This window comes from Sinocyclocheilus rhinocerous, unplaced genomic scaffold (genome assembly GCF_001515625.1).
Source record: "Sinocyclocheilus rhinocerous isolate Xijiao unplaced genomic scaffold, SAMN03320098_v1.1 scaffold1179, whole genome shotgun sequence".
Taxonomy (NCBI): Eukaryota; Metazoa; Chordata; class Actinopteri; order Cypriniformes; family Cyprinidae; genus Sinocyclocheilus; species Sinocyclocheilus rhinocerous.
The window spans coordinates 224,388-239,921 of NW_015664997.1; the positions used below are offsets into that span (position 1 = coordinate 224,388).

General features: G+C 37.0%; 1 protein-coding gene across 1 annotated transcript in view; it reads left to right on the top strand.

Moving 5' to 3' along the window:
* LOC107730687 (transforming growth factor beta receptor type 3-like) overlaps positions 1–15,534 on the top strand; it is a 140,371-nt gene that overhangs the window by 92,777 nt on the left and 32,060 nt on the right. The window contains exons 5-7 of the mRNA XM_016541564.1: positions 9,742–9,925; positions 13,945–14,107; positions 14,713–14,860. Coding sequence (XP_016397050.1) covers positions 9,742–9,925; positions 13,945–14,107; positions 14,713–14,860 — 495 coding nt within the window. The remainder of the gene's footprint in view (positions 1–9,741; positions 9,926–13,944; positions 14,108–14,712; positions 14,861–15,534) is intronic.

Below are 15,534 nucleotides of genomic sequence, written 5' to 3' on the forward strand. Positions count from 1 at the left end.
CTTATTTTTAAGGAATAATCATACAATATTTCTTCAATATTTTAATTGTAATATTAAATCCCCTTTATTTTCCCCAAAAAATTAAATGTGTTTAATTTTCATTATTTAAAAGATAAATTAAATGAATGTTTTATGCCTTTAAAATGTAAATACACAACACACAGAATTTCTGAGGGGAAAAAATCGTAAGGCCATTGTAAGACTAATTGAAACTTGTTTTTATGCTTTCAAATAGTTAGACATGCTAAAAGGCATAAGGTTGGAAAAAATAAAACATTTCATAGGACCCTAAACATGTAATTTGTGTTAAACTTTTAATAAATTGATGTTAAATTAAGTTTCATGATTTTAATTAATTAGACATACTTTTTGATTAATAAAATTTAATTTAACCATTAAGCATACTGACCCCCCCAAAAAAAGCTGTAAACCTAGGGGGAACACTGGAGTGTTATATTAATGTTAGTATATTGGCCATTTCAAGATTATCGGCATCAGTCGATAATTGTGCCTGCTTGGCAAATTAATACATGCTCGCTCGCTCTCTATCTCTCTCTCTCTCTCTCTCACTCACTCACTCACTCACTCACTCACTCACTCACTCACTCACTCACTCACACACACACATACATACATTAGCCACCCTGCTCTCTACATTAGCATCAGCACTGAAAAGTGAACTGACCATTAGTTTTGACTGATAGCACAGAAATACTAATGCCTTATGTTAGCGGATGATGTGATCTCTTGGCCCTTTTGTTGCAAATGGTAACTTTACTCCTCAAACCCTGTGTCTCCTGGAACATCTTAATAATGAGTCAGGACTGCAAAAAAGGACCTGATCCCATTGTTGAGCTGTCAGCACGTACCTTCATGCCTTACTTCACATCTTCCTTTTGCTCTTGGCTTTGATTTTATTAGCCCAAGTCTCATGATGACATCTGAATACACACATGCACACACAGCCCTCACAGTTAGTGTGGGATCAGCCAGGGCAATGAGCTCACACATTTGTTTTTTTTTTTTACTAGAAGAACCTCCTTACCAGACATCCTAGCACACTGACAGAATTCATCCTTTTGTAGAGCAACTCACACACACACCCTGTTCCATGCCGGGACTATTTCCGGCTTGTTACTCTGTGAAGTGAACTCAGTTCCAGCACATAGCTGCAGCAGATGGCTCAAGAGTGTGTAGCATCAGGGTCAAGTCTTGTGCGATTTTGTTTAAAACGTACAAACATGGCTGGAGAAGAAGCAGAGGGTTTACATCTGCTCACGTCTAGGCAAAAAATTAAAAATAAAATATTACAGTTTATGGTTATACATGACATTTCAACTTTTGATTTTTCAAAACCCACATGAATACAGAGAAGACATTTTCTAAGAACTTGGCACATTTTTAAATATATTTTAAAATTATTTTTTCCTTCTATTTATTTTTCATTAACCCTGCAACCAGGTTTCTACCTCTCAGGCCCTCAAAGTTGTCCCTACATTCTTACTGTTGAATAATGGCTTTATAAGGCTGGTTGTCTGTGGAGTAGCCCTGCCAACCCTTGTTTTCTGGTTCCAGCACTTGGAGGTCCAAAGAGGCAGATGGGAGTCCTGGAGTCTGGTTAGAAAGCTGGTTTTGGCTGCTTTGTATACATCACCCGGCCCTAAAACAAAAGCCCTGAAATCCAAACATCTTATTGTAAAACACAATCCCTGTGACGCCATTGCCAATTTACCGCCAGTCGTGAAAGAGCTTGAAGGGGACATGGGTGGATGCTTGAATCATCTTGAAAAAAAATATTGTTCTTGTCAAGAGAGGTCTGAAGAAGACCAGAATAGTTGGCGTATATTGTACTTTGACCAGCATAAGATATTGATATCTTTAACGGGCCTCTTAGCTAGGGTGACTATACGTGCCATTTTCCCAGGACGCGTCCTGGCCAGGATTTCTATATTGCTTTGATTCAAATTCTTGGTCAAGCAACTTCATGGTCAAGCTTTGTGTCACGGTTGCACTACTGAGTGGAGTGCGGCGCAAGGAACGGAGGGAAACGAGGAGTACATCAATCCAGAGATATTTAATAATAACAAGGAAACACGGAAAACTCACATAGCACATGTAGACATTAACAACAATACCAGACGCTGAACTAAAAACAGGGAACACTATTTAAACACATGACAAGACGAGGGGATGACGAGACACACCTGGGATCAATGGAAATAAACGGGGAACACCTGGAATTAAATCAACATAATCAGGACAGGAACAGGAAACTAACCAAATATGGGCAAGGAGGGCACATGGGGAGCAAAACACACACAAAACACGGAACAGTCTGACACTTTGTTGGCCAAGCAACTTTTTGGTCTAGATCTTTCACTAAAAAAATTGGGCCAGATTCACCAGCTGTGCATAAGTTACATCTTAGCCTGGTTTGGCGAGCACTAAGTTACAGGTTGCATACTACAAAATATTTTTACATTGCACCATTAACTTATGTCATATTATGCGATTACATATTACTTTACAGAAATCTTATTTATATATATATATATATACACACACACACATTTTAAATGAACAAAATAAGTTGGGTCAGGTGACTAAACTACCGGAATACTTGATTCTGTTCTGCTGCATTTCCTTCCTTATAACAAAGACTATAGAATACCCTTAAAGGGACTTTGCTTATAATGACTGTTGTCAATAGGAACGCATTATAACACAGCGCACATCCATGTCTCTTGTATCAAAGCGGAAGCGCTCTCTCATTTCATTCAAATGCAACTTGCCGTCTTGTGTCTCAGTTTCTGATGTATTGAAAATGAAATCAGAGGAATTTAGTATTAATACTAACTACTATAATTTTGCTGTAGTGATCATATTGTCTAGACGATTGATTTGTACACTGTACATAATGCATGGAGTGATAAACAGGTAAGATTTTAAAACATTAATCTCAATTCAATATTTCATTATTATAGGTAAACAAAAAATAAAAAATAAAAAAAAAATCTGTGTAAAAAGTTAACTATGAATATACAATATATTATCTCTCAAATGTCAACCTTAAAGGGATAGTTCACCCAAAAATGAAAATTTGATGTTTATCTGCTTACCCCCAGGGCATCCAAGATGTAGGTGACTTTGTTTCTTCAGTAGAACACAAACAAAGATTTTTAACTCAAACCGTTGCAGTCTGTCAGTCATATAATGGAAGTGAATGGGAATCACGGCTTTGACAGTCAAAAAAACATACACAAACAAAACCAAATTTCACCTTGCGGCTTGTGACGATACATTGATGTGTAAAGACATGAAACGATCGGTCTGTGCAAGAAACTGACCAGTATTTATATCGTTTTTCACCTCTGATTCACCTCAATGTCCAAACTGTCCTGTTTCCCCCTTTTGCAGTGACTTTCGTCCTCGATTAAATTGCCCTCAGGACTCTTGTAGAAGCCAAAATACGACCAGACCTCCAATTTGGTCCTCTTAGATAGCTGAAAAATCTCCCGAGCGCTGTCACTGCCTTCCGCCATATCGTCTCATGCAAAAAACAACAACATTGGATGCTGGTGCTTCTGCGTCAGACTGATGCTGTCTGGACAGGATTTACCGCGAGTTTTCAAAATCGCGATAAACACGGTTTTGAACATAATTAAATTTGAAACGATAATGCTAACCGTCAGGACATTTTATTGTGATTTATTGTGAAACCGGTAATCGTTCCATCCCTAGCTACTATAATCCACAAACCAGACCAGCATCAAACCAGCACTAATCAGCCTCGAAATTCTTTCTGGTCTAAGCTGTGATCTTCAGTAGGGTCTTTTAAAGTTGGGGAGACTGTGTTCAAACTGGCAAACTTTTATGAAATAAATGATGGCGCAACATTTTAGAAAGTTTGGCTGTTGTAAATTTGTTGTTCTTTCTGTATTTGCCAAGTGGCTGTTTTCCTGATTTTTATTGGCTTGGGAGGTTAGCAAAAACAGTCTCTCTCTCCCTCTGATTTTTAATTGAAACCATTACGGGACCAATATTGGTTTTGTGATGGAGGTTGATCTGCAGGAACGCTCTTCTGTGGTGCTTGCAGACAGATGGCGTTGTTTGTTCCACGGCAGTCTCTCTCTCCAGTTCACAGGAACATGACAGTGAAATTTTGCCAGGAACTTGATTAGCTTTCTGGAGTGAGCAGAACAAATCACCCACACATTTATTTACCGCCTTCATCTCTTCAGTACGTCATGGTACGTTCCCCCCCCCCCATCTCTGAAGCTCATGTCGCATCTCTTTCCTCTCTTACGTCTGTTTCAAACACTTCATCATCGACTACAGATATTTGTTCTTTCTTAGGGAGTGGGCATTTCATAGTGAGCATTTTGGAGATTAGTGTGCGCTTATAATTGATATAAACCATTTGGCACGCCATCTTTTCTTATTCTTAGCATATGGTTGTAATATGTAGATGTTGATAGGCATAGAAGGTGCAGGAAATCCAGTGAAATATGCTTTTAGGAAGCATGTAGGGTACTAGGTGGAGGACAGATGTTAATCTGAGACATTAGGAGAACACAGGTGTGATGGAGACTGTGAGAAATGTTGCCTTCTTTGGCTGAGGCGTAAATGTAGGTACCATTACAAAACCAGTGTAAAAACCATGGCAGCAGTGGGGTGTAAAATTTCATAACAATTTTTCAAACACTTGGATCAGCAGATGCCAGATGTCAGGCTGTTCTTGCTTTATCAGCAGATGTTGATAAAACATTTTGGTTTGGCTGGATGATGTGAAATTTAGTTGGGCTGTGTAAGACTCAGCAGCTCTGTAGGACATTTCTGAATCCATCAGTTACCTCACAGGGTCTTTGAGAGTTCCTGTGAGCCTGATCACAGACTCCGACAGAGTCAGACCCCTGAGAGCAGAGCATGGACATTAGGTCATATCGCTGAGCTAACCCAAGGCTAAGCTCCAGTCTGGACCTGTTTACCGACAGATAAGGCATAAACAGGAAGATTTATGCAGGGCTAAGCCTGCTGAAATGTTCCAGACGGGTTCTTGTGAGAGTGAGAATAGCAGGACTGAGACACTCAAGACACTGAGGGAAACGTCATTCTTCTCAAACTAGAAACTGCTCCAATACAGACACTTTTCAGTAGACAGATAATCTATTTATGACTTTTTTTGTTGGATAGATACAGTGTAAAGCTGAGCACTGTCACTCAACGGGTCAGATTCAATACTAGTTGTTCTTGCTTATATTAACAGAAAAGGTTCTCATGCTAAAATTTCTTTCAAAACAGGTGCGTACATGCATAAATTGATTATTACCCTTTAATTTTGATGTGTTTGATTTTGATTTCTAAATAAGGGATTGTGTTATCACCCATTTAAGGACTTTCTGCATAATCACTCCTGAGAACATGTAATGTATTATTTTTTTAAATATTTAAATTAATAAATGTGTATGCTTTTTATACAAAAATACAACATTTTATTTTGATTATTATTTATATAAATTAATATTTTATTTAATAATTTTATTATTTAAATTAAAGTTACCTTTGTAATGCTCTGATGAAAAAGTCTTATATATAACCATAATCTAACAGACTGAATTCTGTTTCAGAATTCTGTTTTTTTCTTATTTACCCTGGATCCTGTTTCATAAAGATACAGAAATAATAACTGACTTTTGGGATTGTGATGAGGGTTTACAGCCTGAGGTAACTGCCTCCCTCTGAGAGATTCTGCTGTTAACACACACCACTAATTATGCTCAATAAAGGTGAGCTGCAGGTTTCAGCACACGCTTACCTCACTTTACTGACACTTACCACATCACTCACGAGACACACTGTTGAAAATAACCCCACCTTTTAATTGCTTTGTGTTTTTTTTTTCTATGCAGAAGTCTATGTAAATAAACTCACAGTTACCCGTGTTTTACCTCTCGCTCTGGAGTCATTATTAGTACAGATATTTTTTTAATGTACATTGTGCGTCCTTCTCAGGTACAGTATTTAAACTAATCAACCCCCAAATTAAAGCTTTGATCGCAATCATATAACTTGTACTTTTGATTTCCGTACTAAGAGTTAGACTTGTGTTGTATTAAATGCCATAATCTTTTAAAAACATGTCTGTCCATCTGTATGCTGGCATTGAGTTTGATGGGTTTGGAAGGGATGAAGATGGTTTTGGGTTGGCTGGAGCTAATTTAGTTTGAGGCTTTTCCTTCTAATTCCTCAAGACTAATTACAGCCCTATTCCTGCAATTAAATCGATAAACTCCTCTGTGTTCAGTTGGGCTTGCCAGCAGAAACCCCAACTCCTCTCCTCTCCTCTCGTGATATCTTTAAAGGAATTTTCCAAGTAAACTCAATTGACAGCACTTGTACAGTAGCTGTCTATTGTCTATTTTCTATACAGCACTTGTTTATCGCAAAAATGAAATTCCAATTATCCCATTGTGAAAAAAAGGCAAACATAGTATAGCCACAGAATGTAAACATGATTTAGTGTGGAAAAAAAAAAGCTTATTCTTTTCTGTGTAAAGTTACACTACCTACACTACCTGTGTAAAGTTACACTAAAGTGTAGGGTCAATAAATTTTTTTTTAAAGAAATTAATAATTTTATCAAGAATGCATAATTTAATCATTTATCAAAAGACATTAATAATTTTGCAAAAGATTTCTATTTAAAATAAATGCTGTTCTTTGAACTTTCTATTAATCAAAAAATCTTGAAAAATCCACGGTTTCCACAAACAAACAAAAAAATTAAGCAGCACAACTTGTTTTCAGTGGTGGAAATAATAAATGTTTCTTGAGAACCAAATCAGCATGAAAATTCAACTTTGCCATCACATTAATAAATTACATTTTAAAATATATTAATTTTATTTAAAAAATGTATTTATAAAATGTTTTTTTATATATATATTACAAATGCTATTGATCGAACTTAGCATGTTAAACCATAAATATTCCTTTAAAAGGAAAACTGCACAGTTCTACACACTGTACAGTACAGAGGAACCCTAAAAATAATCTTCAACCGAGTCCTGAATTCTTCGACGGCCTCCATGCCTTTCTCATGCTTTTTTTCTTTTTGAAATTTATCACTGCTGGCAAGGATGGGGTGTTTGCTTGGGGAGCCGTCCAGAGGTCGAGCAGATGTTCCTCCTGGTACTGGGTCGTGCACCGGGACAGATCTCAGCTCCTTCAGCATGTCATATACCTCTCTTTATCTCTCCCTCTCCCTTCCTACACCTCTTCTGTCTGTCACCGCACAACAGTACGCAGGACCCTGGCTGTATTTCAGATTGGCTGTCTGGCTCTCTGCGCAGCTCGTATGGGGTCCATCAAAGCTGTGGTGTGATATAATGGTTTAATTGGGTTTGCCAGCACGGGGCCGGCTGAAAGCAGAAAGAACACCTTTGGGAGAATGAGAGAGAGAGAGAGAGAGAAATGAGTGGAAAAAAACCTCACAAGCATGGAAATGTAATGAGTCTGGGTTGTCTAGACCGTGTGCTTGGCTGTGTGGAGCTGTACGGCGAGTTTTTCAACATATGCGAATGTTTATCTCTCTGAAATGGAGCATGTGGACCCAAGGTCCATTTGGAGCCAAAAGGGAGGACTTTCGGAGCAAAGCCCACCCTAGTCAAGCAAGTCGACATGCAGAGAAACTCACAACGCAATGCTTCATACGTTTACAAGAGCATACACACAACTATTAAATAAAACTTAAACACACACATTTTCTTATCGCTCATATTTACTCTTTCTTACCTACCTCTTACCTCTTTGCCTGCTTTGATCTTTTGCTCACATTTAAGCTTGCTAATTGCTATAATTTGCATCTCATTCTTTAAACATACTATTTGAAGGAAATCAAAAACATAACACATAGTTAGAGTATCCTGGATGAAAGATTAGCTGGCAGAAGTACACAGCAGTGCTTATGCTGACAAGACTCCTCAGTCGTGAGTTGCTATGACAGCTGTGAAGTGTACATACTGTGTTATTCTTTCTGTCCACTACTACACTGACACTACTCTCACTTTCTCTCTGTCTAACTATGTTTACATGTAGAATAATAATATTTTTATAATCAAAATGATAGCTCAAATACAACGAAAAGTACTAAAATGAAAACAGTTGAGTAAACTAATCTCTATCTGAAATGAAACATTTTAATGTAATGCATTGGAAGATGCATATTTGTAAGGTGCATATTTTAAACTATTTGTGACGCTGTAGAATAATTTGCATGTAAACCTTCAAGTTAAACTGTTTCCACCTGGCGTACATACATAGTGCAGTGTTTTTATAAATGTCAAAATTCAATTTATATATTTATATAAAGCAACACCTATTATTGCATTTTCTGCAGGGGCCGCGTTTTCTTTAATAAAGTCACATACCACAAAAAAAAAGGAATTCCATTTTATCCTATATTTCTCAAACTGTCAATTAAAGCAGGACATCTCTCTCCCACCAATCTTTGCTACATATGCTTTTCCATGTCTAGTTTTTGGAGGGAAAGAGAATTTTGAGACTTCACACTCTTCAAAGGTTATTCTTGTTTTTCTCGTGACTAACTTTTTAGTCAGCTCCATCATAAATGCTGCACTTCGCATGCACAGAAATTGTTTTAGGAATACATGTGATGCACATCTGTACATATAAACAGTATGTTTGCAATCTGCAATCAGATTTCATTTATTCACAAAATGTCCGCATGTAAACAATCACTGTCTGGTAAACATTAAGCTCATATTTGGAATGTAATACCAGCATACTGTAAACTGTTACTATAATCTAATGAATAAAATTGAATGATTATTACAAAAAAATGGAAAATGGAAATGAAAGAGTGCACTGTGCGATACAGTGTTTTATGCAGTGGTATCTATGTGCATACTGCATATTTTGGCAACTGTAGTGTTCTGTGCACATTTGCAGTCTAAATGCTGCATACTGCTTGACATTAAGTATTTGACCCCTGACTTTGATGGTCTGCATTGCTTTTGCATGTGTGAAAGTGTGTACATATGTTGTCTATAAGGCTAATCTCAGCCGTGTGCCGTCCATCCTAAGCACCTCCTTCCTGTCTCTGATGCACAGCAGTGTGTTATATAAACAGTGGAAAGCAGACACCTTATTGTGTAAGAGGACCATGTGTGAAAATATGGAGCACACATTCAAAGAGGGTTTCAAAAAACCATCAGGGCAGAGTGTTAAAGATGTGTTTTGGCAAAGATTGCATGGAAGGTTTCATTTTGGAAAGGCCTGGTGTGACACTCTTTTTCCTTTCCTCTCATAATCTGTAGTTTTGCCCTTAAATTTTATTACTTCAGACTTTCTCGTTGTAAAATGGGATGTGCATATCAATACAGCTTTGAGTTTTATGGGCCTGTCTACATCAACAGTGAGATCTTTGTCTCATGAAATGTCAAGGGGAAAAAACACTCCACAAGTTAACAAAAGGGGTTTGTATTGAACATTGGGGTGGCTCAGATAGCAAAAACCTGACAATTTCTCTTCGTAATACAATTGTTAAAAAGTTCCATTACTAATTCAGAAGATTCAGTGTCAAAGTGATATGGAACTGGGGTTATTAAACCTGGAACTACTACATACCTGTTTAGTTATTGAATGAACCAATCATAATCAGGAATTTAACAATGCTGTTGTAGAAAATATGTTGACAGCTTTATTTTGTTGATTTCTTAGGTTGCAGAGGGATCTGAAGTGCACTTTGAGGCAAGAAATTTTTCTGAGTCGTGTGAGGTGAAGGTGGAAAATCTTCCTCATGGCAATGAGCACCTGCTTTCTTGGGCCCATCAACGCTACCATGCAGTTACCTCTTTCAGCGAGCTCAAGATGGCCCATGACGTCTACATCAAGGTTGGAGAGGGTATGTATATCTGAGCACACACAATGTTTTATAATTCCTTTTTTAAGGTACCTGTTGCTCAAAACTCTTTATTATTATTATTAATATTCTTTTGAGTGCATAACACATTTTCAAATCAGTATTTTGGTCTTTTTTGTTAAAAAAAATAAACTTGCTTAAATGCATTTACTTGAAGCTAAATATAATACGACTTTACAGTGACTATATCTTGTATTGTTTTTTTTTTCTTATCCCACCAAATTTCTTATATTTATTTAAAATAAACAAATAAATAAGAAGAGAAATAAATGTAATTCAAAATGTAAAAATAAACTTCATTAAATTTTTTTTTCAGAACATTAGGGTTATGCATTATTTTATTTTGTTATAATTAGGGGTGCTCCGATTGATCGGCTACCTATCACTATCGGCCGATAATCACGTTGGGATGTTTGATCGGTGGTCTCTAAAAAGGCCATTCTCAAAAAAACGATCTCAAACTGATGACACTGCTGTGAAAGGTTTGGCACGACATGCAGCGGCACCGTCTCAGTCTCAGTGTCCGGCGCGGGTGAAATAATTATAATTTCACATTTCTTCATTAAATAACTTATAAATTAATTTGAAAACCTTGTGTGAGACGTAATTTCACAAACAGCATGAGTGAATCACCTCGCGCACGCGCTCTCTCTCAAAATAGAGAATTAGAGGTCTGCATTCCCGAATAAAACACGGTAGCGGTCGGTAACTCTGGTGTAATTTGAACGGGAGCGGGAGGTCTAACAATATCCCGTTCCCGACGTCCATTCAGAACAGCATATCTGCGCTTTATTCTTATTGACCACCGGTACAGCCTTCACTCGGAGTCCTTGAAGGACGTTCAACTCGGTTTTGTTTATATTTTGCTTAGCCTCTAATTTTAAATGACAGATGTCGTATTTATTTATTACAATACAAATTTAGTATTTTGACAAGACGAAAAAAAAAAAAGCTAATAAGCTATTTTTGTACAACCGACATTCTTTTTTTTCTCTCTGCGACACTTTTTTGCTATTGTGTTGTAAATGTTAAACAAATTGTATCCTGACAAGACGAATAAAAATAAGAAATAGCCTACAATTTTTGTAGCCTACAATATTTTTATTTTCTCTGACACTTTTTTCCTACTGTGTTGCATAAAATATTAAACGAATTTAAATTATTAATATAATTTATATAAATTCAAGTCAAAGTCAATAAATTCAAGACTCTTGACAAGACGAATAAAATAACATAGCTACAATTTTGTGCAGACTACACTTTTGTTTGTCAGTCTATCTCTCTTTCTTTCAGTAGCGGAAATTTAAATGTGAGATTCTGGAAACGAGATCTAAATTTAGCGGGAACGGTCGGGTCTAGTTATGATTTTATATATAATGATAATATCATATAAAATACTAAATTTTTATATATAAAATATTTATTTGTTCTTTAATAAATGTTTTTTTGTGCCAAAGACAGTTTTCCACTTGGTAAACAATAACATTTCTAAAGTAATGAGTATATTTATCTTGCTTTAAAAATCAAACTGATTCTTCAAAATCAAATACTGATCAAGAAAATGATTTGTGTTTCACTGTAAGCCACATTTTAAGCAGCCTTTGAACTTCAGTCAGTGGTGCCTATTGACTGTGTTTAGTAACCAGACCCATGGGTAATCAAACAAATCCCAACGAAGCCACCTCAAGTCAATCTGATTTCCACTGGGCAACATTCAGTTTCATTTAAAAACAACATGGCAAAATCTGTGGGCTTTTTAAATGGCAGACTTTCTCTCTGCCTCTCATTTGTAATCAGCTAATTTGCTTGCGTGTCACTCCCTTCTTTTCTGTCAGACTCATAAGCAACCTAGTGATGGAGAATTGATGGAAAGGCCAAGTAAACTCTGACTGCCAGCTTGTGCGTATGGGCCCTTCGCCAAACCTGAAGCCTTTCACAACAGTCCTTTTAAAAAGAGAAGGATGAGGAAGAATAGCAGACTGAGAGGGAAAAAAAATGCGCAAAGGGAAAGTTTGGCAGGGAAGGTATAGAAAAGGCACAAAAGAAAATAGAGCCCAAAACCAGAAAGTCCAAATTTATAGCAGTACCAGGAAGCCCTGCGAGATGGCAAAGTATCTTAGCCATCTGCTCGTTGACATGAGCCGTAGGCGGGAAATTAGCTTATTCTCAAAGGAAACGGGTTGGGGGGGATTTAACTTGAAACCGACTGTTGGACTTTGATATGATGTTTGAGTCAGACATGGCTGCCACATTCAAATAGATTTTGTTGTTTACTTGTTGAGGGCATGAAAGAGAGAAAGTAGAAACAGATACTTGCAAATATGCACCATTAGCACAGCGAGCCGCAGGAATTGTTTGAAGAAAGTAAAAAAGGACAGATCCGGCTGTGTGATTCACCCAGGGCTCCATCGTGTTTCCCCTGCTGAGTTCTAAGAACAAACCAGCAACACTTCTGACTTCAGCATCTCTCAGCTGTCAAGTTGCCTAGTTAAACTGCTGGTGCTCATTTTTCAGTCCGTAAAAGAACATAAGATTCAAGTACTAGAAGAAAGTAATGACTGCATCATTCAAAGTACACAAGGTCCAGTCTCTGAGCCTGTTTCGGTCGGCCCTGTAAAACATTTGGCCCGGTGTAATTTTGAGTTTGTGGTTTGGCAGCGATTCAAAAGGCTGTTTACCTCTTCAGGACAGTTCTGGCCTTCTACTCTATCTCAACCCTTTGTAGCTCGGCATGAGAGCGGACATGCTTCCGATCTGTTTGCTGCAGAGAACAGGCAACTCTCTTTCCCCCAGTACCTCAAAGAGCCAGAAAGAGCCGAGAGTAAGAGATGCCAGCCTTTCATGATGAGTTCACACTCATCACCCTTGTGCTTTGTCCAAAAGCGTAATGGCCAAATAAGGAAGCATCTGTCTTCTGTTTCTCTGGGGCAAAGAGAAGAGCCATCATCTCTTTTGTGGAGGAGCAAAGAAAACAGTGTTCAAGAGCAGAGAGGATTTGTTTTGTTTTTCAGGGAATAGTTAAACATTTTCTGCAGCAGGACAGGTCAGGCAGAGTACTGTGCTTTGATTGATTAATAAGCATTTATAAGGGATTCATCTGCCAATATTTGGCCATTTTCGTGAATATCGTCATCATCTTTTTTATTAAATGTTGAAAAAATTATTTTATTATTTTTATTATTACCATTATTCATTTTAGCATATTTATGTACAATCAATTAATGACCTTGACCTTGACCAAAAGTTTTGAATCAGAAAGATCTGTATTTATTTATTTAATTTATTATTATAATTTTTCTTTTTTGTATTTGTTTGTTTGTTTGAAAGAAATTAATACTTTATTCAGCAAGGATGCATTAAATTGATTAAAAGTGACCGTAAGGACTTATTATTATGTTTCTTGAAATATAAAAAAAAAAAATGTAAATGTATTTTCTACTTTAAATAAATGCAGTTTATTTGGAATTTCTTGAATCCTTCTTTCTTGAATAATAAACAGCAGAACTGTTTTCAACTTTGAACACTGAGCAAAATATTTTCAAATTAAATATAATAATATATTTAAAAATAATAAATTAATAATAAAATAGAAAACAATTTAAATTGTAATAATATTTGAAAAAAATATATATATTTTTATCATTAAAAATTTTTTTTTTGAACAGTATATTTTGACATGATATCAGCATTTGGCCAACCAGCTTTTAAGATATGAACATCACCAGTGGCCACTGAAAATAGATTGACCACTATGAAAAAACCCACAAACTTCACTCCGCTTCTATTCCTGCTCTTGTACTGTGTTCTGGTAATGTGTGATACAAACCAAGCCAAGTGATACAAACAGTGAAATATTCCAGTGCTGTTATACTAAATATAAGATTATAGGACTGTGACGAACTGTTGGTAATGTGGTGTACTGTATAGTATGTGCCAATCAAACATTTTGTGTCCTCAAAATTTCTAGCCCTTAACCTGAACATATCTCAAATTTGTTTCAGACCCCGTCTTTTCCGAGACCTGTAAGATTGATAACAAGTTCCTGTCTCTGAACTACCTGGCAAGCTACATCCAGCCCCAGCCATCCACAGGGTGTGTTCTCTCAGGTCCTGATCATGACCAGGAGGTCCACATCATTGAGCTCCAGGCACCAAACTCCAGCAGGTGAGGAGAAGACTGTTGAACTACATTCCTTTTTGTTCTTTTGTATTACAAAAATATCTGCTGTGGAAAGACACCTGAGAGCCTTTCCAGACATCCATTTCTCATAAAAGAAGTTCATACTATGTATAAATGTGTTTCTATGTTTAGTATACCATGGTGTGCATGTGGGCGCGCCGCTCATGGATGGGTGGGTGTGTAAATGTGCGTGCATGTCGCTTTGTATTTGTCATTTTAGGTTGTCATTGTGTTTCTGCTGGTTCTGTAAAGTTTATTTGGAAATAGGCAGGAACTAGGGTATTGTTGATTTTGGAAAACTCTGCTGGGTAAAACGCTCTCCGCCTCCACCAGTATCACTCACTATTGCCTAATAGTGACTCAAAAAATTAAAAACAGATCTAAAGATATGCAAGCATCATGATGAATCCCAGCATTGCATTATGTGGTCTGTTTAACATGTGTCCAGCTTTGTTTTCTAGGAAGAGGTGCAGTTTTTTAATCAGTTGGCTAGACAAAAAACATGTTAAAACTGAAGTTGAATTTTTCCAAGATTCTTATGGTCTTCCTTCCATTAACCCCCACCCACCTCTCTCTCTCTCTCTGAGTAGTGCATTCCAGGTGGATGTGATTGTGGATTTAAGGCCGCTGGATGGTGGCGCCCCGCTACATCGTGATGTTGTGTTGCTTCTGAAATGTGAGAAGTCAGTGAATTGGGTAATCAAAGCCCACAGCGTCATCGGCAAACTGGACATTGTGGTATGATTTCTAAATTATTGTCTACATGCAAAATATATAATGTACCTGCAAAGACAGCAAATCCCTCATGACTATTTTTTCTATTGTTGCTTTACATACTAATTTATAATGTTTAAAGGGGTCATGAACTGAGACATCAAAATTCCCTCGATCTTTTGATATAAATGGCCATTGTACTATAAAAATATCCTGTAAGTTTCAGAACTCAAAACTTTCTCGTTAGTCTAAAAACAGCTTATATTGAAGTTAATCTGCCAAAACGACATCTTGTGGAATGTGCCACTTTATGATGTAATAGTGTGGCTAAATCCCGCCTCCGCAGAAGAAGATCAATGCCTGCTTCTACATCACTGCCTGTTTATTATAATTAAACCGCCCAACGATTCACACACGTAGTGGGTAAATAATGAGAGAGGCAAACTCAGGTCTATGCAGAATCAAATGATAAAGACGGCTCCAAAGACAACAAGATGCTGTACAGTGCCAAGTTGTGGAAAAACACAGTTAACCTGCAGTTACAGATGAATAAATAATGTTTTTTTTTTTACATAAAACGTTGAATACTGTTATTTGAAATGATTTTAAAACATAAAAAACTGTCTAAATGTGAAATTAAAACCGCCAGTAGGTGACAGCAAGTGACTGTTAATGAGTGAGTCATTGAGATTCAACCG